Genomic DNA, 24,034 nt, shown 5'->3' with positions numbered 1-24,034 from the left:
TTTGAGCAAACTCCAGGAGCTGGTGATGGACAGGGAGGCCTGGCATGCTGCAGTCCACGGGGTCGCAGAGTCGGACACGACTGAGTGACTGAGCTGAACTGAACTGAAGGCTGTGCCTGGAGAGGACCCAGTAAGAACCTAGAGGCAGGGGGTCCGCACCACCCCCCCCCCGCCTCCCTGGAGCCTGAGCCTGGGCCGGCTGGGACAGACTGCATCCCTGCAGCCTCTGAGGAGAAGGCAGAGGCTGCAGTGGCCCTGGAATCCGGTGTACCTGAGTGGTGGTGGAGGACTCCGGGCGACAGAAGCCAGAGGCCAACCTCCCTGAGCACTGGGCTGGGCTAACTGAGCCTCTCTCCACCTGCCGGACACACACCTGTCCTCCGTCCAGGGCAGGCCCGTCCCTCAAAACCCACATAAGCCTGTTGTGCTTGTCATTATAATGACATACGTTCATTAACTATCAGGTAAGCCCATTGAAGGGCTTTACCGGCGGCTCAGCGGAAAAGAACCCACATGCAATGCAGGAGTCAGAGGAGGCTCGGGTTCGATCCCTGGGTGGGGAAGATGGGGAGATTGCTCTGCTCTGGAGGAGGGCATGGTATCCCACTCCAGGAGTCTTGCCTGGAGAATCCCCAAGGACAGAGGAGCCTCTGGGCTACAGTCCATGGGGTCGCAAAGAGTCAGACACGACTGAAGCGACTCAGCATGCATGTGAGCCAATTCGATGACAGAAGAGTTGTTAGTTTCTGGGTTTCTTTTTTTTTTAAACTTCCTCGTGAAAACAAAGTTGAATGCTTTGGAAATACTTAAAAATGAATGTCTGAAACAGTAGGGAGATGACTGTAAAGATTCTAGAAGGGTCTGGCCTGCAGATTACTTCATTAATGTCTTAGTTCTTGGTTAACTTTAAAGAAGTGAAGCTACTGATTCATGATGGTACAGGCGTGGTTTAAGCAGAAAAGATGACGGGAAACATGGTCTGCTGGGCACAGGGACTGGCGGCTGCCTAATCGTTCAGGGGTTTGGGCTTAAGATGAACTGTTTGGGGAACCCCCTGATGGTTCAGTGGTCGGGACTCCGAGCTTTCACTGCTGAGGGCACAGGCTTGATCTGTGGTGGTCGGGCTTCCCAGGTGGCTCAGCAGTAAAGACCCCGCCTGCCAGGAGACGCAGGAGACGCAGGTTTGATCCCTGGGTCAGGAAGACCCCTTGGGGGAATGGCAACCCACCCCGGTGTTCTTGCCTGGGAAATCCCACGGGCAGAGGAGCCTGGTGCGCTGCCGTCCACGGGGTCGCGAGAGTCAGACACAGTGGAGTGCACGCACAGCACTGCTGCTGCAGGGAACCGAGGTCCCCCAAGTCACACGGCGGCAAACGCAAAGGCCGAGCGTTGAAAGGGAATGTGCGGTTTCTACACAAAGGCCGAGCGTTGAGAGGGAATGTACGGTTTCTGTCCTGGCTTTTTTTTTTTTTTAATGTGGACCATTTTTTAAATCTTGGTTGGATTTGTTACGATCTGACTTGTGCTTTATGTCTCGGTGTTTTGGACACCAGGCATGTGTGGTCTCAGCCGCCCGAACAGGGACTAACCCTGTGCCCACCGCGCTGGAAGGTGAAGGCTGAAATGCTGGGCCACCAGGGAAGTCCCTCTTTCCCGGCTTTTCTCCCGCTTCTGGCTTTTTAGCCATTCTATTTGATTAGCCGCCTAACTGCAGGCCCGGTCATGCCTGGTGAGGGTCTCCAGGCTGCGGTTGGGCCTAAGAGAGAGCTCGGTGTGAGGCCTGGCCCAGGTCGGCACACAGGAAGTGCCCAGCTGTGCTCGGCCTGAGGTCAGCCTCGTTCCGGGAGAAGGAGATCACGGGGGTCCCCCACGTGGCCAGACCCTTCTCTGCACCCCGAGTGAGGTGTCTAGGCCTCTTCTCTCAGCGCCTGGGTGCCCACCCCGAGTCTCCCCGACGGTAAGTCAGCTCCGTAAGCTGTAACTCCCCACGGTGACCGGGGACCAGGCCCCCACACTCATGTATTCCCCTCGTGTGGATCCGGGAGGGCGGCAGGTTCAGCGCAGGCAGGGACCCAGGGCACGAGGCTCACCTGCCCACGTTGTGGGTGGCCATGATGCACAGCACCTCGGTGGTCTTGATGCGTACGAGGTCGTTGGTGTCCTTCAGCAAGGCTTTCAGGCTCTCCAGGCAGCCTGCAGGGCAGAGGGACCAACGAATGTCCTCCAGGCTCAGACACCAGCCGACCCAGAAGTCGATGGGCGCGCCGATGTCGGGGTCAAGAGCACCAGGGCTCTGCTGTTTGCGGGTGCGGGGACGCCGGGTGGGCGACCGAGTGCTTCAGAGTCACTGCTGGGGCCTCTGGGTGCCAGAAAGGCTCACCCCGGGGACCCTGTCTCCACCCCCCCCCGATTTCTGTGCATGCCTCTTGCTGGTGCCACCCTGGTCCTCCCCGGGGTTCAAAAAACCACTTTTATTTGGAGAGACTGGAGGTCAAATTCCAGCTTGTCCCCAGCTGTTGTGCACCCTTGAAAGGGTTACGCCGTGGCACGCCAGCTCGAGCACCTAGAAACCCTGCCTTTTCGTGGGGCACCCCCTGGCCTCATAGTCCTTCTCGCTGAGACTCCGTTTCTTCTGTTGAGGAGGCTCCTTCCCTCGCCAGGCCAGTGCCACGAGGACTGAGATAAACACGGGCATGCACGCGCTCGTCGTGGTTCCGGCCCGGAGTCGGGCTCACTAAGTCACAGCCTTTATTACCCAAGCTCCACCCAGCCTCCGAGGCCAGGTTGGGACCACTGCTGCCACCTCTGGGATTAAACTGCTGCTGCTGCTGCTGCTGCTAAGTTATTTCAGTCGTGTCCGACTCTGTGACCCCATAGACGGCAGCCCACCAGGCTCCCCGTCCCTGGGATTCTCCAGGCAAGAACACTGGAGTGGGTTGCCATTGCCTTCTCCAGTGCATGAAAGTGAAAAGTGAAAGGGAAGTCGCTCAGTCGTGTCCGACTCTTAGTGACCCCATGGGCTGCAGCCCACCAGGCTCCTCCGTCCATGGGATTTTCCAGGCAAGAGTGCTGGAGTGGGGTGCCATTGCCTTCTCCATGGGATTAAACTAGCCCTTCGGATAAGTAAGGCCGGTGGGAGAAGCGGCAGATCACGCACTGTGGACCTCATCTGGAGTAGCTGCGACTGGGCCACTCATGTCAACTTAGCTCTTATGTGGCTAATTGTTGTCTCGTCACTAAGTGGGGTCCAGCTCTTTGCGACCCCATGGACTGCCAGGCTCCTCTGTCCATGGGATTTCCCAGGCAAGAACACGGAGTGGGTTGCTATTTCCTTCTCCAGGGATCAAACCCACATCTCCTGCACTGGCAGGCGGATTCTTTACCACTGAGCCACCAGGGAAGCCCCCTATATATGAGTAATTAGGAATGTGGGAGAAAATGGACAGAGGTCGCCACCTCCGGGTGGCTTCAGTAGGGCTAGCGCCTAGCTTCTGTGACAACCTTCTGAATGAGACAGATAAACAGGCCTCTTTGGAGAATGTGTGGCCACCGGGCTGAGTCCTGGCAAGATGGCCTGACTACTGGGGCGTCCAGCTGAGGACCAACTGACCAGTTGGGAGGGCTGCTGTGAAGGGGCCAGGTCAGCTCCCCCCACCCACGCCCCCCCTCGCCTCCAGCCGCTCTGTGGCTGTCCATCCAGACCCCAGTCGTGGTCCCTTGGGCTGTGACACGCTCACCGATGCTAATGGCTGTGTAGACGTGCTCGGGGTCATGCATGAGGTCACACAGAGCCATGAGAGCTTTCTGCCTCGTCAGCAGGTCATCCGACTGCAGCTCCTCATTCAGCTTGGGCAGCGCGCGGCAGCCGTAGGCAATGGCAGCCTGAGTAGGGTTGACGTTGGGGGGCAGGTACATGGAGATCTTGGCATCCGCCATCGTCCCGCGCCTGCTCAGGGAGACTCTGGAGCTTTCAGAGCGAAGCTGCAAGGAGACTGCTGGTTAAAAGAACCCAGACGTCATCGTCATTGCTACTGTGATCTGGCATTGTTTTACTCCCATTTTACAGATGAGCAAACGGAGACTAGGAGCAGTGAAGGAATTTGTTCAAGGTCACAGCAAAGGTAAGTGGCAGCCCAGACCGCAAACTTCAGGGTTCTGCCGATAACTACATAGATTGGGCCTCAGGACAGAGGCATTGGAAAAAGCCAACTGGGTCAGGGCGGGGGGGGGTGGGGGGGGGTGGGCAGGCAGTGGGTAAATTGGGAGATTGGGACTGACATACACGCACCACTGTATATAAAACAGATAACTAAGGTCGCGCTGTGTGGCACAGGGAAGTTTACTCAATACTCTGTAATGACCTATATGAGAAAAGAATCTAAAAAAGTGGATACGTGTATAACTGATTCATTTGCTGTACAGCAGAAACGAACACAGCGTTGTAAACTGAGTGTACTCCAATGAAAATGAATTTAAAAAAGGAAAAAGACAAACTAAGCCAAACAAGCAAACAGTGATCGAACAGCTCCATTTAGAGCTTATCTTGTGCCAGCAATACCTAATATGCAACTCAGCTCCCCCAGGAGGAGGCGGGGAGTGCTATGACCCGGGAGGAAATTGAGGTTTCAGGACAAGGAGCCTTGGAGGTCATGAGCTAGGCTAGGAGCCAATGTCCTAATCCAGGTCTGGGACATTCGCCCATCAGGGACCCACAGTCGGATGCCTCCAGCACATCCACAGAGAACGGAATCAAGGTTAAAGTGTGACTTATTTTTTTATTACGCACACACTTGGAGCAACTGTAAGCAGTGTGGCTGAGTAGTTAAAAATGGGCTCCAGACCCAAGCCAATGGATGGCCCTTAACAAGCAGCTGGAAAGGGAGAGGCTAATATCCCACCCCCAGCCCCCCAGCCCCGCCCAGAGTTGGCATATTCGCTGAGAATGGAGCATAGCTCACCAGGGAGTAGATACTTTGGCTGCCATTGTTATTATGCGGATGGTGGTTGTGACTGCGTTTCGTTGGCAGTGACAAGCCCCAGCCCTGTGCGAATCCACCCCACTAAGAGAGGTGGTGAACTGGACTCTCGATTCCTGGCAGCAGGTAATTAGGGAAGGAGGCGAGGAGGTGGGGATGGAAGAGGAGGTGGGACCCGGCTATTTGGGATCGGGGCTCCCCGGGCAGGAAACGCTGGGCGCCTGCCGCCCTCCAAGGGGCACGGGCCCTGTTGATCGGGCCTGGGTGAGTCTGGGGGAGCCCCTGTCCCCGGGGCCCCCAGTCTGCGGCCGCCGGCTCACCTGCCTCAGCGCGTGAGTTTCTGTAGCACTCGCCCGTTGCCAGGCAACCCGGTTGCCAGGCGACCCTGGGCGGCGTCCGCTGGGCAGCCTTCCGCACACCGGCCGCCCACTGCGCAGGCGCGAACAGCCCCAGGCCAGGGCTGGCTGTAAAGTGGGGTTGGTGCTGTTTTCCGGGTTACTGTTGGGAGAACAAAGGCGGGCTCAGCTTTGTTCGTAATGCAGAAGGGAAGGCAAGTGACTGTGTGCGCCTTTTTCTGTACTGGGCACTTGGCACGCCTTTAATTCTCAGCATAAGCCCGGGAGGTGATGCATTCTCTTATTTTACGGACAAGCATCATAGAGGTTCTGCAGCTTTCCCGGAATCACAAAGGCCTGATCCCGGGACTGCTTAGCCCTAGCATCGGCTCCTTCCTCGGCAAGCTGACTGGCTCGTGAGGACGCAGGTCGGACCCTGCAGTGGGCTCAACGCACTGCTGGCAGGAACAGTTATTCTTGAAAGCAAGCCAGACTGAGCCGTCACCTCCACCAAACCCTCCCAGGGCTCCCCGCTGGTCTCAGGACAGAGTCCAGACTCCTGGCCTGCCACTGGCCCTGGGTGATGGCTTCCTCCAGCCGTGCTGGATCTTACTCCCCCAGATGCTAACTCTTTGCTGCAGCTGGGCTGCTTGCGACACTAGCCACCTCTCGGTCCTTCGGGACACAGCTTGGCGTACTCTTCCTCCGGGAAGCCCAGCGTCTCCCCAGCTCCAAATTAGCAAGTGATGCTAGGACTCAGTTGCCCCAGTGCCCGCGTCCCTCTTCTGATTGTCTGCTTGCGTCTGTTTCCCCGGCAGATTTCCCTGAGGCTGGAGCCCACGTCGGGCCTGGTTCCATCCCCCTGCTCCACAGCACAGCCCCCATCCCACCCCCAGCCCCGCCAGTTCCAGGAATATACCGGGAGGTTTCAGTAAGTGTAGACGAAGTGCATGGTTCATGGGTTTGAGTCAAGTTTTGTAATCAAAGTACTTCCACCATCTCATGTGATCCTCACAAAAACCCCTTGAAGTATATAGTCCATTTTACAGTGGGGTAAACTGAGGCACTAAGCAACTCAGGGAAGTTCACCCCAAGGCCTGGGCCCTTGGCAGTGAAACCCACTAATCAAGGCAGCAAGCAACAGCCTCCAGCACATTTCGCTCTGACACGAAGGTAATTGGCCTCCATCTCTGTGCTGTGGACCCGGTATTGTGCCACGGAGATCATCCCTACTGCTGTCTTTCAAAGGACTCTCTAACCCAGAGCATCGGAGCTTTTTTATGAAGCTGGTGTGGAGAGCCCTGGGCTGGGAGTTGGGAGATCTGGGTTCCAGGTCTAGTTCTGACTCCCTAGGCAAATCCTTGGAACATGTAAGCCTTCATTTCCCTGTGAAATCAGGGAGCTGAATCAAGTAGGTTCTCAAAGCTGGGAACTCCACATCTCTCAGGGCTCCGTTACAGAGTCTTTTTGTAAAATTGTCCTTCCATTTTCTGTTTTCCAATCTCCTTTTTCTTATCTTTGAAAGCATACACAGCATTCTATGTAGCATATATGTTCACCTATGAGACCAAAAATATAACAGGTGCCTGTGAATTCACCGTGAGAACATCGTCAGTACCCTCGTCCCCTCCTTTGTGCTTCTCTCCAAAGCTACCGTCTCGTTTCTGTGATTAGCATCTCACAAACGCCTCTGGAGGCCATCGCGCCAGGCATCGAGCCGCGCCTGCCTCTCTCTGCAAACAGAAACTAGCTCACAGAAGCTCCGTGACTCAGGTCAGCCTTTACACAGCCATTAATTATGGAAATTAATTTTGTAGCATGAGCTCTGGAAGGCAGCCTATGATATTCAGGCATCATTAGATTCAGAGCTGTGCAAATGAAGGTCAGGAAATGGGAGGCGTGTCCACCCCTTGTGACTGCAGGGCAGTTGGCTGCAGCACTACAGCGAGAGTCCTGTCTTAGCCACGATTACAGCGAGGAGGAGGTGTCTGGGAAAGGCGGCTGACCCCGAAGGGCCCAGATGGAGGCTGTTACTGTATTCTCTGAGTTCCAAATGTTTCTTTTCATTTATTTCCCAAATAGATGGTATATGCACGCAGAGTAAAATCCTGAAAGTATGAGAGTATGTCTCCTTCCCTCCTTGGCCCCCAGCCAATGGATTGTCCTCATCTGTAGGACCCACTGGAGTCTTTCCAGCGATGCACTACACTGATACAAGTAAATACAATTTATTTGCCTTTTAAGGTAATGGCAGCATACTTCAAACAGTGTTCTCCACCTTCCTTTTTTAAGTGCAATATTCCTTCACTCATGTAACACTCACTCCATGCTGCTTCTGTGCAGGCATTTTGCCAATGCAGTCAATTGAGGGGCTGAACCCCTGCTCTCACTGAGCTCAGTGGAGGGACACAGACAGTCCGCACGAACAGGAAGTTATATAATCTCTTAGAAAATAGGAAGTGCCTGGGAGAAATAGAGCAGAAGAAGGGGCTGGAAGGATGCAGCTTTTGTAAATAGGATGTCTCATCTAGAGGTGACATCTGAGCAACGTGGCTGTCTGGGGCAGGGCATTCCAGGCCGAGGAGACAGGCAGAGCAAGCATCCCCGGTGCTTGGCGTGTTGAACAGCAAGGATGCCAATGGAGCCTGTGGGGGGTGGGGTGGGGAGGCGGGAAGCAGTAGGGGGCGAGCTAAGAGAAGAAACGGGCAAATCACGTGGGGCCTCTTGGGCTACTGGAAAGACTTTATTACTCTGAGGACGATGAGAAGGCGCTGGAGGGTTTGCAGCCGAGGACTGACATAATCTGATCTGTGTCTTAACGAGGGGTCCCTGGGGACTGCTGAACTAGGAAGAGGGTAGGACCAAGGATGGAAGGTGGGGAGGCCAGTTAAGGGGAGAGAAGACGATGATGGTTGGGACCACCGCGAGCCCAATGAAAGTGAGACGGAGAGAGAAGATACTGGTCAATTTTCCAGGGTAGAACCTACAGGATTTACTGATAGATCAGACATGGGATGTGACGGGAAGGAGTCAAGGGATCTCATACCAGATATAAAGCAAAACACGAAATATTTAGATAACCAGAAACAATTCATATTTGACATACTATGAAAATAAACACTTAATCCTCTCCCCTACCATGGTGACGTCAGGAAGTCAGGTGCGCAAGTCTCTCCACCGTCAGCCCCGCCCAGGCCCCACCCCTGGGCTGTCCTGACCACGCCCATCAGCTCCCCCGCCCTCGTTGCCATGGTGATTGCCGCTTTGGGTCGGCGTCCCGGAGTCTCCTGCGAGGCTCTGGTTGCTATGGTGATGGCGGCGCAGGGCGCCGGCGGGACTCTTCTGGCCGTGAGCCCCGCCCCCAGCGTACAGGATTGGTCGGAAGCAGGCGGGTCCCGCGGGGTGCTCGTTGCCATGGTGATCGCGGCCTCGACCCTCCGGGACTAGGCAGCGCCAGGAACTGTGTCAGCGGCCGCAGGTCAGTCAGACTCCCCTTGGGTGTCACCCTCGCCAGCCCGCGTGATACCCTCCCACCTCACGATCTGAACGCGGCCAGGGCCCCCGGGCCTCCCCATTTCCTGACCGCCCACCCCGGCCCCCAGGTGCTGGTCCGGAGAGGGAAGATCCGATGCGGAGGACCACAGGCCTCGATCGAGGGCACTCAGTGGGGAGGGCGCTGACTGGGAGGAGGAGACCCGGGCCTGTGGATATCGGCGGGAGGGGCCCAGCGCCGGGTGGGGTGCTTCTGGGAAAGGGTTGTGGGCTGCACCCTAAGGGCCGGCGCACCCAGAGCCTTCATCCCTTGAGGCCAGGAGCAGGGTCCCCCTCGCTACTCCACTTCCTCTGCCAGGACTCTGGGTCCCTGCTGTGCCACAGTCACTCAGAGCCCAGCGCTGAGCTCAGGGAGGGGCCACTCCTGGCAGGACACCCGGCAGGAGACCCTGCTCTCCAGCTCTCCCAGGCCGGGCCGCAGGCCTGCACCCGCAGCCCTGCACACACTGCCTGCAGACGGGGGAGATGGCCCCTGACATTCCCCACGGAGAAGGAGGCTTGGACTGTTTTCAGAGCAAAAGCCATGTTCAGCTCAACTCTGGGGAATCCCCAGGGACTCCCTAACCCTCTTTTTCCCCTGTTGGGGGCACAGGATTCCTGGAAGGATGAGGTCCTCCCTGACACCTTTGGGGCCCTCTGTGAGCCGGGACCGTGTCATCAGCAGCTTCCCTAAGGTAGGGAGGCCTTAGGCCAACCCTTGATGTGTGCACTGCTCCAGTGACAGCATGCCCACATCCAGCCTTCCCCACCTCGCTCACCACTGGAAACAAGGCAGGTGAATCGGGAGGCCAGTCCCTCGCAGAGAGACCCCAGGGACTCAGCAGACTTGTTGAGAAGCTTGGCATTGACTTGCCCAGGGTGGGCTGGCAGGCAAAAGGTGACACTGGAAGGCAGTGTGACGTGGAGGTTAAGGGCACAGACTTTGTAGTAAGACGGCGGTGTGAGTCCTGCGTGCCATTAAGCTGTGTGACCCTGGACAAGGTACTCGACCTCTCAGAGCTGCTGGCCCACAAGGATAGCTCTGCTCACGCTGGACGCCTGGTTCATGGTGAACGGGAGCTCCCTTGCCCAGGTGGTGGTTGCTGCTTTTCTCATTACAATTATTACATTATCAGGGCTTCCCTGGTGATCCAGTAGTTAAGAATCCACCTTCCAATGCAGGGGTACATGGGTTTGATCCCTGGCCCGGGAACTAAGATCCCATATGCCTTGGGGCAACTAAGCCCATTGTGAAGCCACAATGATCCTGCCTGCACCTAAGACCCAACCCAGCCAAAAATCAATCAATATTGTAAAATTATTATTACATTATCAAACAGTACCTCCAGTTTCCTGGGACCAAATCGAAGGTTCTCACCCCTTACCCTTCTGTCCTTACTAAAAACTCACAGCTGTCTTAAAATCCATCCTTAATCACAGCAGGGGACACAAATCCATACTACCTGAAGTGGGTGGGAGGACCAGTGTCTCCCAGCCCTGCAGAAGGTCCACCTACCCTCTGCTCGCCGCCGCTCAGGGCCAGGTTCTGCAGCAATTTGTAACACAGAAGGTCAGACACAACACGATGTCCTCGAGAGGGGACCACTTAGACAGCAGATGCTGCTTCCCGACACAGGCGCAGGAGAAACGAGCACCTCTCGGGCTGATGCGTGATGATGAGGGCCAAAGTAAGTGCTTGAGCGCCAGATGTGAGAAAAGGTGCAGAAAAGAAACACTTCCACACGCGTGTTTGCTTCTACATGCAGAGTATCTGGAAGCACGCTTGAGACCCTGCCATCTGTGGTCGCTGCCCTGTGTGCGGGAGAAAGCCTCCCTTTTAAAGAGTCTTGAAATCTGTGCTCAGGCCAGGGGGCGAAGGAGGGTAGACTGTGGGTGTTTGGAGTCTGCAGTGATTCTTCCTCCCTGTCTTCTGCTTCCTCCCTTCTGAGTTCTGTCTCCAGCTCGCACAGAGAAAGCCTCGGTGCCTCTGACTGGTGGAGGCAGGCGAAAGACTTTCCATCTCATCAGAGGCCCAGCAACTGCTTCCCTTGTCAGTGGTGACCGGGGATGAAGGGGTTGAAGAGCTGAAGGAAGGGAGGGGTGACTGGCACAGGTCTCATGGGACGAAGGACCTCAATTACAGAGCGTGACAGCAAGGCTCAGAGAGGTAGGGAGGGCTGCCTGCCGGAGGTCACACAGCTGTGCGTGGGGGAGCCCAGACTTGAACCGACCATGGTTGACTCCGAGCTCTGACTGTCCCCCGCCCTGGGAGGCAGCCTGGGTCACCCCTGCTCCCACAGAAGGTGAGATTCTCTGCCATCTGCTTGTGGCCAGGTTTATCCTGCACCCTGGGGGCCGCAGCACTTCAGGCCTGAGCAGTTTGCAGTCAGGCGGGCAGGTCCTTCCTTCATCCCACATGTCCGGGCTCCATGTGCAGCCCACCAGCCTCCTTTAGCACACTTCTCTAATCTGTATCCCAAGTGGTGCAGTGTGTGCTCAGTCGCTCAGTCATGTCTAACTTTATGAGGCCCCATGGACTGTAGCCTGCCAGGCTCCTCCATCCATGCAATTTTCCAGCAAGAATACTGGAGTGGGTTGCCATTTCCTATTCCAGGGGATCTTTCCGACCCAGGGATCAAACCTGCATCGCCTGCCTTGACAGGTGTATTTTTTAGCACTGAGCCATCTAGGAAGCCCATATTATGCATCAACCTACTATATATCAACGTGATATAGAATTAATATTGCCTATCACAAAGTTTTACCACTGTTTTAAAAAAGAAACACATGAAAGTGATTTTTAAGCTGTACGTTTTCTTGAAAAGAAGAAATTCCTAGCTTTTACTCAGGACAACAGAAACAGTACATTTGAAAGTTTTTCTCTTAGGAAGAATCTGGGATCCACTGCATCGTTCTTATTTTGTTCTTTTCCCCTCTTCTTTCTGTCCCCAACATTTCTGCCATTTTCCTCTTCTTGGCCGGCACCAGGCTGTGTCCTTCCATTGGCTTATTACCGTCACCAGTTGAGCTACACTTTTTGTGTCGGGTTTCGGCTGCCTTCCTTCCTGCCGCACTGCACGGCCAGATTCCTCATTGCTTTTGGACTAGTGGTGGGCCGTGTCTTGGTCGCGCCGCATCCCTCACCCCGCTCCTCCCGCGACTTGATGCCGACAGGGAGAGAAGCGGACAGAAAAGCAGCCAGCCTTCCCGAAAAGAGGGCCCACCCACGGCCGCGTGACCGTGGCCCTGGGCTGAGCGCCTGCCTGAGCTGCCCGTTTGCCCCTGCAGCCCGCAGACCAAGAGGCGCGGTGAGAGTGCCCCCACCTCACAGCTGAGGACATGGGCGCCATGAGGCCCCGCATTCGCCCTCTGCAAAGCTGCTTCACTCTCCTCGCTGCCCTGGTGCAGTCACACGGGGCCGAAAGGGCAGGTGGGCCAGGGCAGAGAGCCGCCGGGCACAGGCCAAGAAGGTGGCTGGGGACACGGCAGAGCGCAGCTGCGGAACGCGGCGAGGCTCCGCCCATGCCCCGGCCACGCCCCACGTAGCCTCGGCCAATCGGACCGCAAAGCGCAGCCGCCGTCTGCAGCGAGGCTCCTCCCATGCCCCGGCCACGCCCCACGCTTAACCTCGGCCAATCTGACCGCAAAACCTAATAGTCACGTTGCGTTTGTTTGGGCTTCCCGAGTGGCTTAGCGGGTAGGCAATCTGCCTGCAATGCGGGAAACCGGCTTCGATCCCTGGGTCAGGAAGATCTCCTGGAGGAAAGGAATGGCTATTCTTGCCTGGAGAATTCCACGGACAGAGGAGCCTGGGGGACTACAGTCCATGGGGTCGCAAAGGGTCGGAGACGACTGAGCGACTTTCACTTTGTTTGTTGAATATGATTTTTTTTTTTCAGCCTATAGAACAAACTTGCATTCCCCGAGTGTCAGGGCGTCTTTGCTGAGCACCCAGCATGCATATGCCAGGCCGGCTCTGCGCTGGCGGTTTTACAAACACGACCTCATTCACGCCCCCAAGTCTCGAAGGGTTTCCAGATGCAGAAACTGAAGTTCAGAGACGTGAGGCAACTGCCCAGGGTCACACAGCACCTGAGGGTCCGTGCTCTCGGGCCACTATGCGGTCCTGCCTTGCGAAAAATGTGGACGAAGCAAGTGCTTTCTAGGACATTTTCCATGCACTAATATACATATTTTTAAAAAACGAAAGCAGCATCAGAGATTCGTAGTAGAAAGCATAGGAGGGTCTTGGTGCTAAAAGTGTCCTTACAGCCCACCCCTCCTCTCACCAGAGGGGACAGAGGTGTGGCGCACCCACAGCAAGGGCCCAGCTTCCCTCCCCCAACAAGACCCAGCTCTCTGGGTCCCCGCCTGGGCTTCCTGGCACGTTAGAGCCTTGGAGCCTGTGAGGTGCTGACAAGGAGGGAGGCTTGGAAGGGGAGGGAGGGGACCCTGGGAAGTAAGCCACCAGCTCCTGCCCGGGAGCTCCGCAGGGGGACATGCCCGCCTGTCTGTCTTTCTGCAGTGGTACACACCCGCCGCCTGCCTGCAGCTCCGGGAGCACTTCCACGGGCAGGTCAGCACTGCCTGCCAGCGCGGGAACACGGGGACTGTGGGGTGAGCGCTGTCTCCGCGGGGGAGGGTGGGGAGAGCCCAGCGCACGCCTGAGTGTATGGAGGCAGATGCGCACCTCGGACAGCAGACCGCGCGGGTGCCACCCCGGCCGGCCCGGGGACCATTGGGCCAGTCATCCCGCCTCACCTGCCGCAGGAACATCTCTGCCCTTGGGGAGGCCGGTGCCTGAGGTCTGAGTGCGGCTGCTCCCTCGGGCTTCAGCCTTAGTGTCGGGCCCCGGGGCCGCCTCTGAGTCCCCACCACGCCTGCCCCTCAGCCCAAGACTCTGCTTCCCGTGGTGCACATTTCTGATTCTCACCACAGGGACGAGGGCCTGGTGGGGTCAGGGGTACGATGGCCCCAGAACAAAGGCAGGCCCTCTGCCCCTCCCCTGGGCCAGCGACGGGGTCACACACCACAGAGCGTCTCACAGGTGGCCTGTCCCCGTCACAAGTGGGGACCACAGGGGAGGAGGGGCCTGTGTGCGTGAGGATGCCCTCGTGACCACGCCTGCAAGACCACGCCTTGCCCCTCTCAGGCTCAGACTCTCCAAGGTGGTGGTGGTCGGCGATCTCTACGTGGGCAAGACCAGCCTCATCCACAGGTGGGCGGCCGGCCGCCCCTCCCAGCAGCGCTGTCAGGCCCGCCCGGGAGGCCCAGTCCCAGGTCACAGCGGAGACCATGTGGCCACTGGGAGGGGATGCAGGAAATCAGGGAGGTGGCAGGCGTGCAGAGAGTGTGGCCTCCCGGGAGCCTGGCGATGGTCAGGTGGTCCCCACCGCCCCCCTGCTGGTGGGCACGGGGCCTCTCCCTGCCCTGACCCCCACTTGTGGCCTCTGGCTGCGGCAGCCTCTGCCCATGGAGCTCTCGCTGGAGGCTCCGTCCGCATGTGGCCTGTCCCCATGGCCCGGTTCCGTGGCCACTGCCACGTGGCCTCCCCACGCGGGCGGACTTCCCGTGGCCTGCAGCCCCACACGTGGCCTCTGACAGCTTCCCGGGTCCCACAGGTTCTGCAAGAATGTCTTCGACCATGACTACAAGGCCACCATCGGGGTGGACTTCGAGATTGAGCGGTTTGAGGTCGCTGGGACCCCCTTCAGTCTCCAGATGTAAGTTGCTGGCGGCCGCCTGAGCGTCTCCCGATGGTCATGGACGGGCTTTGTGGAGACCCCGGGGAAGGTCCCAGCAAGGGAGCAGGGGGCCTTGGCCAGCTGTGTGAGGCTGGGCTCCCCGTTTCTGCAGACCCAGGCCCCAGGCACACCCACACCCCCTACCCCATGCGCCTCGTGTCCCTCTGATCCCATGCACCGGGTCTGGGCATGGCTTCCAGCAAGTCAGTTCAGGCCTCTGAGCCGCTGTTCGCGCCTGGAAAACGGGGCCAAAACTAGTCTCTGCGTGCGAGGCTCGAGCAGAGGTCACGTGGCCCCCAGGCCTTCCTGGGGCTGGACATCCCCCTACCCCCGCCCTTGCTCACCTCCCCCTGCCTCTCTCCATCTGTCTGTCTGTCTTTCTTCTCCCTGCCCCACCGGGGGCACACCCTAGGAAGGGATCAGGAGCAGGTGGGGGCTGGCAGCAGGCACTTCCCGATGCCCATGCCGCTGGGAAGGGCTCTGGGTCTCCCACCAGGGGGTCCCACGAGCCTGCTGGCTGAGACCCCACGAGCATAGCTAAACCTGCCACCTCTTGGTCTCCTGTCTCTTTTGGCCACGGCACAGCTGGGACACAGCAGGGCAGGAGAAGTTCAAGTGCATCGCATCTGCCTACTACCGGGGTGCCCAGGGTGAGTGGCCGGCTGATGCCACCGGCGGGGCCTCAACCACGTGCAGCTGGGGGTCCCCCGTGAATTCCCCGCAGGCTTACCCTGAGAAGCCGAGTCCTCCAAGAGACACGGAGGAAGCACGGGGCGCCCAGTCCTGGCCTTCCAGCCGGGCCTGGGTGGGCCTCACCCGCCACACACTCTAGGGGGCCCTGGGTGGCATGTGCTCCGCCACTGAAGGTCTCAGCCCGTTTCAGCTCAGAAAGATGCTCAGGGTGGGGAGTGTTTGGGCAGAGACCCCACAGAGAAGAGCGGGTCGGCTCAAAAGCAGGGGCCAGGGCTTGGCCGGAGGGGAGGAGAGGGGGTGCCCGTCACCCCCACGCACACCGTGGAGACCAGACTCCTTGCCCACTGCCTCCATGCTGAGGGCACCCCAGCACTGGGCAGGCCTCCTGGGTGGCAGACGGTGGCAGCATAGCCCCCTACCGAGACCAGGAAGACAAGGGAGAGGGGTTCCCGTGGGAGGTGGGGGCCCCGGGTCGCAGGCGTCCTATCTAGACTCAGGCGATGAGGCACAGCCGCGTCCACTCTGCTGCTGTCAGAAGTCGCGTTTTCACGAAGGCTGGAGAAGAGCAAAACCAGGAAGCCGTGGCCTGGAGTAACAGCTCTGCCACGCCCACTGTGGCCTCTTCTCGGGGTGGGGGGCTGGTGTGCGCCCTCCCCCCGGGAATAAGCCCGTCAGGCAGCCGCCCGGCCTTGGTTACTACCATCACCAGCGTGCTCCTTCACGCTGGCCCCTAGCCGGGGTTGGGCAGGGGGCGGCCTGTGTCCTGCCCTTCTGGATTGATCTCCGTGTGCGGCCACCCAGGGCACGAGGGAGCAGGCAGGGCAGTGATGGAGGAGTCGAGGGCAGGGAGCTGCACTGCCAGGTCCCCCACGCCCCGAGCCTGCCTCTCCGCAACGGGCCCCGAAGCTGCTTGGTGCTCGTGGCCGCTGGGCCCCAGGCGCCAGTGTGGGAAGTCGGTCCCAGAGCTCTCCCACCGCTGCTCCAGCTTAATCCCCTCGGCCACCCTGAGGGCCCAAGGTGGCCGTGGTCGGTCCCCACCGGGTCACAGCTGGGGAGGCCGCTTGATCTCTCAGCGGTCCAGCCTCCCCCGTGCGCCCCACAGCCGTCAGAGGCAGAGAAACTTTGAGGCAGGGAGCTCACCTTGCCTCCCTGGACCCCACTGCGGCTGGGCTGCTGGGTGCGGATCAGAGGGGTGGGGACTGGGTCCCCATGTCACCGGTCCAGGGCTGCATGCCTGAGGGGCCCCTGGGACAGCTGTGTGGGAGCCCCCTTGTCTCGCTGTCTTTGCCTCCCTGTTGCTCACCAGCTTCCCCTGGCTTCCCCCGTGCCCGCAGTGATCATCACGGCCTTTGACCTCACTGACGTGCAAACCCTGGAGCACAGCAGGCAAGTCTGGGTTCAGTGGCCACCGTGGGCTCCCTGGGCTGGGAGGCTGCCTGGAGGACTCCCTGACCCTGGGCCACGAGCTGGAGCCCGACGGTGCGTGCAGGAGACCAGGCTGGCCGGTCAGTACCAGCTGCCCACGGGCCAGTGGCGGTGCGGCTGCCGTTCTATCCATCGGCCAGTTCAGAGCGGCCTGCATTGACTTCAGGGCTCAGCTCGAAAGCCTTACTAGTTTTGGGGGGAAGGGCCTGGCGTCCTCACCACTCCTGGGCCCCAGGCGTGGGGACAGCACTGGGCACCTGCTCTCTCGGGCAGAGATCTGGGCGAGAGCCGGGGGTCGTTGGCTGATGGGCCAGAGCCCCCTGCCCCTGACTTTGGTTTGGGGCGTTCACAGCCGCGTCTGCAGCCCCGTGAGGGGAGCCGGGCTGGTCAGTCCCTTTGGTGGCAGCGTGGGATGGACCCAGGGTGCGGGACGCCTCGGGGCTCCTTGACTCCCTGACGCTCCTGCGTCCCCGCCCACTGGAGACGCCCGTGGGCAGCACGGTCCACATCCCCTCCTGGCACCCCCGGCCCTGGGGGGCCCTGGGCTCCCTCGACCGCTGGGGGTGGGGTGGGTCCATCCCAGCCTGTCGCCCGCCTTCCAGGCAGTGGCTGGAGGACGCGCTGAGGGAGAACGAGCCAGGCGCCTGCTTCGTGTTCCTCGTGGGGACCAAGAAGGACCTGCTGGTGAGCGGAGCCAGGCGGGCCAGGCGGCCTCGGGGGACGCGGAGCAGAGGGTGACCCCCAGGGCCTAGGCAGGAGCTCTCGGGTCCCCGATCCCCGTCAAGTCAGGGAGGGACGCTGGAGCTCAGACCCGCCCAGGATCACCTCCAGGCGGGTGCCCAGGCTGGGTGTCCCCGCGGGGGGCCGGGGAGGACGAGGGTGCTGGGTCAGCAGGGCCGCTTCCCCCAGTCAGGGGCCGCGTGCGAGCAGGCGGAGGCGGAGGCTGTGCGCCTGGCCAACGAGATGCGCGCTGAGTACTGGTCCGTGTCGGCCAAGACCGGTGAGTGGGCGCGGGGCTGCCGCCGCGGCCGGCGATCGGGGGCGGGGCCCGGCCCGTGGGTGGGAGGAGTGACCGGTGAGTGGGCGCGGGGCTGCCGCCGCGGCTGGCCATCGGGGGCGGGGCCCGGCCCGTGGGTGGGAGGAGTGACCGGTGAGTGGGCGCGGGGCTGCCGCCGCGGCTGGCGATCGGGGGCGGGGCCCGGCCCGTGGGTGGGAGGACTGAGACCCCTACTCCTGCGCGTGGGGGCAGGTCCCCGCGGTCCTGGCCGGAGTCTCAGGGAGGCAGGGGCAGCCGCAGCGTCGTCCCGCCCCCTACCCGAGGCGGGCGTAGCACGCACGGTCTCAACCAATCGCGGCTGAGCGTCCGCAGGCCAAGCTCTGCCCGCTGGACAGATGCGCACTGGAAGGTCCCTCCCTTCCCCAGCCGTCTTCAGAGAAGGCGGAGACAGCGGCCACGCCCCCGCCGGCTCTCACCCACACCCCTCCCAGTCTGCCCGGCCTCACTGGTTCCCCGGCCCCCGAGCTGACCGCACCCACGGGCACCGCTTACCGCAGCTCCCAACATCTCTGAGCCTCGGCATCCTCACCCGGGAAGTGGGGCGATGCCGTCAGTCTTTTATTTTTAATACAAAACACGCTTTTTATGATAAAAGACACAGGATTCACTGAAGAAAAACGAGCAGACGCACAGAAGCAAAGAACAGACTTTGCAAACAGGTTGTTGGGATGGAATGAAATAACTCGCAGTGGCTGGCGCACCGCGGGCGCCAAGGCTGTGGGGACTCAGGAATACACCTCGGAGTCCTCACCCCAGGGGAGGGGCCGCTGCGGATGCCTGCCCGGGGTGCAGGTGGAAGCACCACCTCCTCTGGCCCAGCACAAAGTGGTCGCCGTGCCCAGTTCCCTCTGCCCCTTCCTGAGGGCACCCCCAAGTCTGTGAGAACCCACCCTCTTGTTGGAGTAACAGCCCATTCCCAGAGAGCTTCTTATGGACCAAGCAGGACCGCCTTGTGCGGTTGTATAGGTTGTTAACTGCACAAATGCAGTGTGTGTGTCGAGGGCTTCACCTGGCCCTGTGCCCAATGGGTGGCCTTGTCCTCCTGGAGGAGGAGGCACAAAAGGCTCCACGTGGGCGCCAGGGGCGCTAACCCTGGTGGCTGCACAGATGCAAAAAGGTGACAAGAAAGCAGGCTCACTTGCGATCTCTGTGCAGCCCAGCACCTGGCCTGCGGGCGTTCAGCTGCGATTGATTGAAACAGTGCATGCTAAGTCGCTTCAGGCACGTCTGACTCTTTGTGACCCCATGGACTGCAGCCCACCAGGCTCCTCTGTCCATGGGATTCTCCAGACAAGAATACTGGAGTATGTTGTCTGCCCCTCCTCCAGGGGATCTTCCCGACCCAGGGACTGAACCCAGGACTCAAGTCTCTGCACTGGCAGGCAGGTTCTTTACTTCTAGCGCCACCTGGAAAACCCAACTGAAAGACTAGATGCCTGGAAACCAAGGCTCAGAGGTTGTCAGGAGTGGCCAGGGCTAATGGCCGGGCTGGGAGCCTGTCCCCTGCACAGGGAGGGGAGCGTCCTGCCTCCTGCCCCACCGGCTCCCCCCGCCCCCGACAGGATGCCTGCAGGCGGGGGTCACGACTGTCCCTTGCCCGCAGGAGAGAATGTGAAGGCGTTTTTCAGCCGCGTGGCCGCCCTGGCTTTCGAGCGCTCGGTACTGCAGGACTTGGAGCGGAGGAGCAGCAGCCCGCTGCAGGTCGGCGGCGGGGACATCATCCGTAAGTGCAGGGCCCCCGGGCTGGGGAGGGACTCACGCCCGACATCTGCATCCACCACCCTCTGCTGGGACTCGACCGTCTGCCAGGCTTGTCTGGGCCCCTCTCCCATCCCGCTGACCTCCGGCTGCAGGCCCCCTGCCTGCCGGCCAGCTCAGGTGCCCAGTTGACGCCAGGTGACTTCTCCCCTTGCTGCAGGGATGGAGGGACGTCAACCCGAGACCCCGGACAGCAGGAGGCCCTCTGGCCCGAGTTGTTGTTAGCCAGGCCTGCGGCAGAGGCCTCCCCACCCTCCACGAGGCATGCCGGTGGTGCCTCCGTGACATGGAGGGGGACGCGGAGCGCCCACTGTGCTGAGCTCCAGGGCCCCCCGCCTCCTCTTCTCCGTAGCGGGGCGGGAGCCAGAGGAGGCCCCCACTGCCACCCAGGGCCCCGTGCTGGAAGGCCAGTCGCACCTACAGAGTTGCCCATCAGCCCAGCCACAGAGGCTCGTGACTGCAGGCATGGCACCTGTCTCCCGGGTCCCAGACCCCGGGCACAGTCAGGGCTCCCCAGGCCCCTCCCCAGCCTTCCTGGGTTGGCCTTGGAGTCCCCCTCATCTCAGGGGCCCAGGAGAGTGGGACTCGCCGACGTCAGCAGAAGCCCAAGGAAAGCCGGGTTTCTCTCCCAGCCCTGACTCTTCTATGAGCAGGGCTGGGCCTCACCGTCCACCGTCCCTCCACCACGGACTTGTGTGTCCCCTCTCTGGCCACCGAGGGGCCACCTCTGGCTCCATCGTGACCCGTGACATCCTGCCCCCTGGGTCGGGCTGAGGATGGGCAGAACAGGCCACGGACACCCCCACCCACCCCTGGGGATGAGAAGGTGCCGCGTGCAGGTCTCCGGGGACCCCCGTGATGGCCCACGTGTCTGCAGCACACCGGAGGTGCTCCAGCACCTGCAGGCAGGCTCCCCGGCTCCATGGCCCTCCTGACCCCTGGAACAGGCGGGTGCCCCGGCCTCCCCACCCCAGCTCCCGCCCAGAGTGCTTGGCCCAGTCCAGGCTGCCGTGGGGCTCCTCCACGGGGCCTCCTGAGCCCCCACCCCACGGCCACGGGCGGGCGCATGTCTAGCCTCCGTCCCTGGGGACCGCGAGCGTTTCTCGGGCAGCCGGTGGGCAGCGGCCGGGGGATGCCGCGTCTTCTGTTTGGCCCGCCTTCCCCATGTCTTCAGCTCTCCTTTTCGTAGATGGAGGGTACTCCTTTGAATAAAGCACTCCCGCACGGGAGGGAGGCGCCCCCCATGGGCCGACATAAGCAGCGCAGGCCTCCTGCTCCTTGTTTGCTGTGAAACCGGCATGACCTCTCCCTGGCCCACCGGGCGGCCTTCTTCCTCCCAGGCTGGTTGAGCCTGCGTGTCCCTTCAGGGCTGCAGATTTGACTTCCTGCAGATGGGCCAGAGTCCGTTCAGGCCGCCCGGACCTGGGACAGTCGGCTTTTTACTTCTTTTCACTGAGATGACCGTCCTCACAGCGGCAGTTTTCCGCACTCGGGATTCCCCGCAGAGATCTAGCTGGGCCTCCGGTGGGCTGGCCCACCAGACCCAGCCTCGGCTGCGCCAGGCCCGGGTTTGGGGCACACGAGAGACAGCATCGGGACGGGTGAGTCTGCTCAGGTGGGCTGGCACCCTCCCGGCTCCCTGCCCCACTCTGGGGACTGTGTCCGGCTGTCACTGGCCCCTGAGCCAGGACCATTGTCTCGTGTGCACCCAGCCCTCTAAGCTGCCCTGTGGGAAACCCCCCTCCTGTGGCCCCCCGTGTGTGTCCGGCTGTTACGGCGTCTCTTCTGAAGCGGCCGTGGGCCCACTGATCCCACAAGTCCACAGAGACAGTGACGTGTCTGGGGGCCGACGCAGGGCCGTGTGCAAGCACTTCCGAGGCGTCTGGAGGAAACGGGGGCCTCGGACGCATCCAGAGCCCCCTTCAGCCTGGCAACGGGACACAGGCCTCTCCCGAGGGGCCACAGGCTCCTGAGGGCCTTGGGCGCGTGAGCCGGACGCCTGAGGTCGCCTGAGATGGAGGTAAGGGGACGTGGCGATGGGCGGGGGGCCCGCTCTGCTCACAGTCACGCAGATAGAAATCTGAGCGGGCCCGGTGGGGAGCGGGGACGGGCCTTCCTGGCCTGTGAGCAGCTGAGGGTGCTCGGGACCCAGGAGGCCTGGGGCAGAGACAAGAGCGGGTATGGGGCATGGGAGCTTTCAGAAGCAGCCACAGCTCAGAGAGGACCCTCGTCCTCTGAGCCTTCCGTTTTCCTGGAGACGGGGCAGAGGACCTGGGGGCCCCAAGATGACACGATACCTGCCCAGCAGCCCCGGGCTCCCCTGCCATCTGCTGCGGCCTCCCTCCCACTGCCCGTGTGTCAAGCCGATGGGGAGTAGCATGGGGTCCCGTGGCCTCCTCCCAGGCCTCCATCCCTCATCCAGACACACCCCCACCCTGGCATTCTGGGCCCCTGGCCACCTGTCTGAGCCTGCACCCCCAGGAGGAAGCAGGGCGGGGGCTCCTGTCCACAGGCTGCTCTTCACAGGCCCTTCCCGCCGCCCCCTGGTCCCCAACGGAAGGGTGGCATCCCCCCACCCCTGCCTGAGGTTGCCCTGAGTCTCTGACCACAGGAAGCCACAGCCCGCACCGTGTCGCTGGCCGGGCCTTCAGGACCCAGCCCATCTTGTCCAGGCCCCTGCACTCTCTGTGAGGCTGAAAACGCAGCTGAGGCACTCACAGGGATCTGCACCCCCACCCTCCACTGCAGGGCCTCATCAATAATTGATTCTGCAGAAGGCGGGGGAGTCCAGCCAAGAGAGGAGAAAAGGTCCACGGCTCGCTCGCTCGGAGCCCGGGGCCAGCGAAGCCCTGCAGAGGCCCTGCTCCCCACTGTGGGCCGGGGCTGGGGGCCTGCAGCAGGCGCCCCGCCAGGCGCCCTCCGGCACAGCGCCACGAGCAGGGCTACAGCACAGCTGTATCGATCACCCCGTTTTCCGGTTTTGCCTGCAGCTCCCTGGGGTTGAAGGATGATGGATGACAGCTGGGGGGTCATGAGGCCACATCCCCACGTGAAGGGAGCCCTCCTCTGGCCCCCAAAGCTGGTGGGGATGAAGGCGCACACAGCAGAGAAGCAGCGAAACACAGTCCCCCTTCCTGCTGTGTGAGACCATCAGCAGTCACTCCCCACGCCTCCCATCCCCGTCCCCAGGCGACCACCAGCCAACTTTCTGTCCCCATAGGCTTGGTCTGTTCTGGACATTTCATGTAAACGGAGTCACACAATATGTGGTCTGTTATGCCTGGTTTCTTCCACTTGGCATAATGCTTTCAAGGTTCGTGGATATTCAGCATGCACTGGGACTGCATTTTCTTTGATGGTCAAATAATATTCCAGCGTCAGGTTTCCATCCCCCCGGGTTCTGAGGCATCGGAAGTTCTGAGTTTTGTCCAGCAGAGGGGGCTGTTGAGTCCCAGCGGCTCATTGCAGCAAAGGGACCAGGTAGCCTTTGGGGAGGGGCTTGCCCGAACGAGGTCCTGGGTTCAAGAACCCCTAGGGCTGCTGCTGAGGGTACATGAGGGTGTGTGTGTGTATGTGTGTGTGTGAGAGAGAGAGATTTTGAGATTTTGAAATGAATTACAGAGCCTTGCCCCGGAAAATGATGGAAGTGGTAACAGGGAAATATCACCGACAATCCCACTTTGCTGTCCCATTTTAGTTTTGGGGTGGAAAAATCTGTCAGGAGCGATGGAAATGCTTGTTAACTGACGGTGGTGATGGTTTTCGTGAGTGAAACCCCAGATCTGACCTGCAGTCCACACCAGCCTGGCCCCTAACCCAGCTGTTCCTCAAACACACCTGGACCTCTGAACTCTCCCCATCGTTGCCTGTCCGTCCGCATTTCCACATCTCCAGGACCAGCTCAGACATCGCCCCCGCCAGCCAGCCTTCCCCAGACCTCTGCATCCTCTGGGATGCCCACTCACACAGCTCCTGTGCCTGCCGCGGCCTGGCTCTGCCTGCCTCACTGCTTCCTCCCTCCTGTGTGCTCACCACTGCCTCTTCCCCCCGGGCGGGACTGACTGAGCACCTGTTTTGTCCTAAGCACTCAGAGTTCACTGGGGAAAAAGACAGACAGATTTCTGTCCTCGGAAGTTTAGATCTAGCTGGGAACACACACTGAGTGGGGAGCGCAGACTGCTAATGGATATGGATCCCATGTTCCTCCTCAGCCCTCCCTTTCTCTGGAGGGAGGGATGATAAGAAAGCTCATGGGGAAGGAGCAGAGACCCAGGGCGAGGGTGCTTCCGGGGGAGACTCCGGGGAGGAGAGGAATGTCCTTGGGGCCAGAAGAAACTGTCCCACGGGGAGATAGCCACTATCTTGCAGTGTCCTTGTGCCCAGCAAGCCACTTGCTCTGCCAAGAGAACAGGGCGTACAAACCCAAACTGCAGTGTCAGTTTCCAATGCACACAAATTGAAGGTGGGGCCAAGTTGGGGGCCTGCAAACCAGGGAGAAACACCTCACTGATAGAT

General features: G+C 60.4%; 2 protein-coding genes across 8 annotated transcripts in view; one reads left to right on the top strand and one right to left on the bottom strand.

Moving 5' to 3' along the window:
• The window catches only part of RSPH14 (radial spoke head 14 homolog), a 52,075-nt gene extending 43,348 nt beyond the window's left edge, over positions 1-8,727 (bottom strand). The window contains exons 1-4 of one of the 2 annotated variants that reach the window (XM_061385566.1): positions 8,450-8,727; positions 5,297-5,474; positions 3,738-3,981; positions 2,091-2,193 (exon numbers count right to left, since the gene is read on the bottom strand). In XM_061385566.1, the coding sequence (XP_061241550.1) occupies positions 2,091-2,193; positions 3,738-3,981; positions 5,297-5,474; positions 8,450-8,727 (803 nt within the window). Of the gene's footprint in view, positions 1-2,090; positions 2,194-3,737; positions 3,982-5,296; positions 5,475-8,449 lie in introns of those variants that run through there. The other variant, XM_061385565.1, reaches the window with a different exon arrangement.
• On the top strand, positions 8,706-22,784 carry RAB36 (RAB36, member RAS oncogene family). Of its 6 annotated transcripts, none has more exons than XM_061385570.1 (13): positions 8,706-8,790; positions 9,449-9,537; positions 13,368-13,459; positions 13,995-14,060; positions 14,464-14,565; positions 15,172-15,236; positions 16,614-16,669; positions 17,311-17,388; positions 17,614-17,704; positions 19,365-19,484; positions 19,680-21,120; positions 21,232-21,539; positions 22,268-22,784. In XM_061385570.1, exons 2-11 carry the CDS (start codon positions 9,469-9,471, stop codon positions 19,742-19,744), a joined length of 804 nt encoding a protein of 267 aa, XP_061241554.1. In that variant the 5' UTR covers positions 8,706-8,790; positions 9,449-9,468; the 3' UTR covers positions 19,745-21,120; positions 21,232-21,539; positions 22,268-22,784. The 6 variants fall into 6 exon arrangements, with proteins under 6 accessions (XP_061241554.1, XP_061241560.1, XP_061241555.1 ...); XM_061385576.1 differs by having other exon boundaries at positions 8,710-8,789; positions 9,456-9,537; XM_061385571.1 differs by lacking the exon at positions 8,706-8,790 and having other exon boundaries at positions 9,383-9,537; positions 21,338-21,539.
• The last annotated feature ends 1,250 nt before the right edge of the window (positions 22,785-24,034 follow it).

The sequence above is a fragment of the Bos javanicus genome, chromosome 17, assembly GCF_032452875.1.
Source record: "Bos javanicus breed banteng chromosome 17, ARS-OSU_banteng_1.0, whole genome shotgun sequence".
In the NCBI taxonomy this organism is placed as follows: Eukaryota; Metazoa; Chordata; class Mammalia; order Artiodactyla; family Bovidae; genus Bos; species Bos javanicus.
The sequence above is the reverse complement of the archived record's forward strand: the minus strand, read 5'-3'. Positions and strand labels throughout refer to the sequence as shown.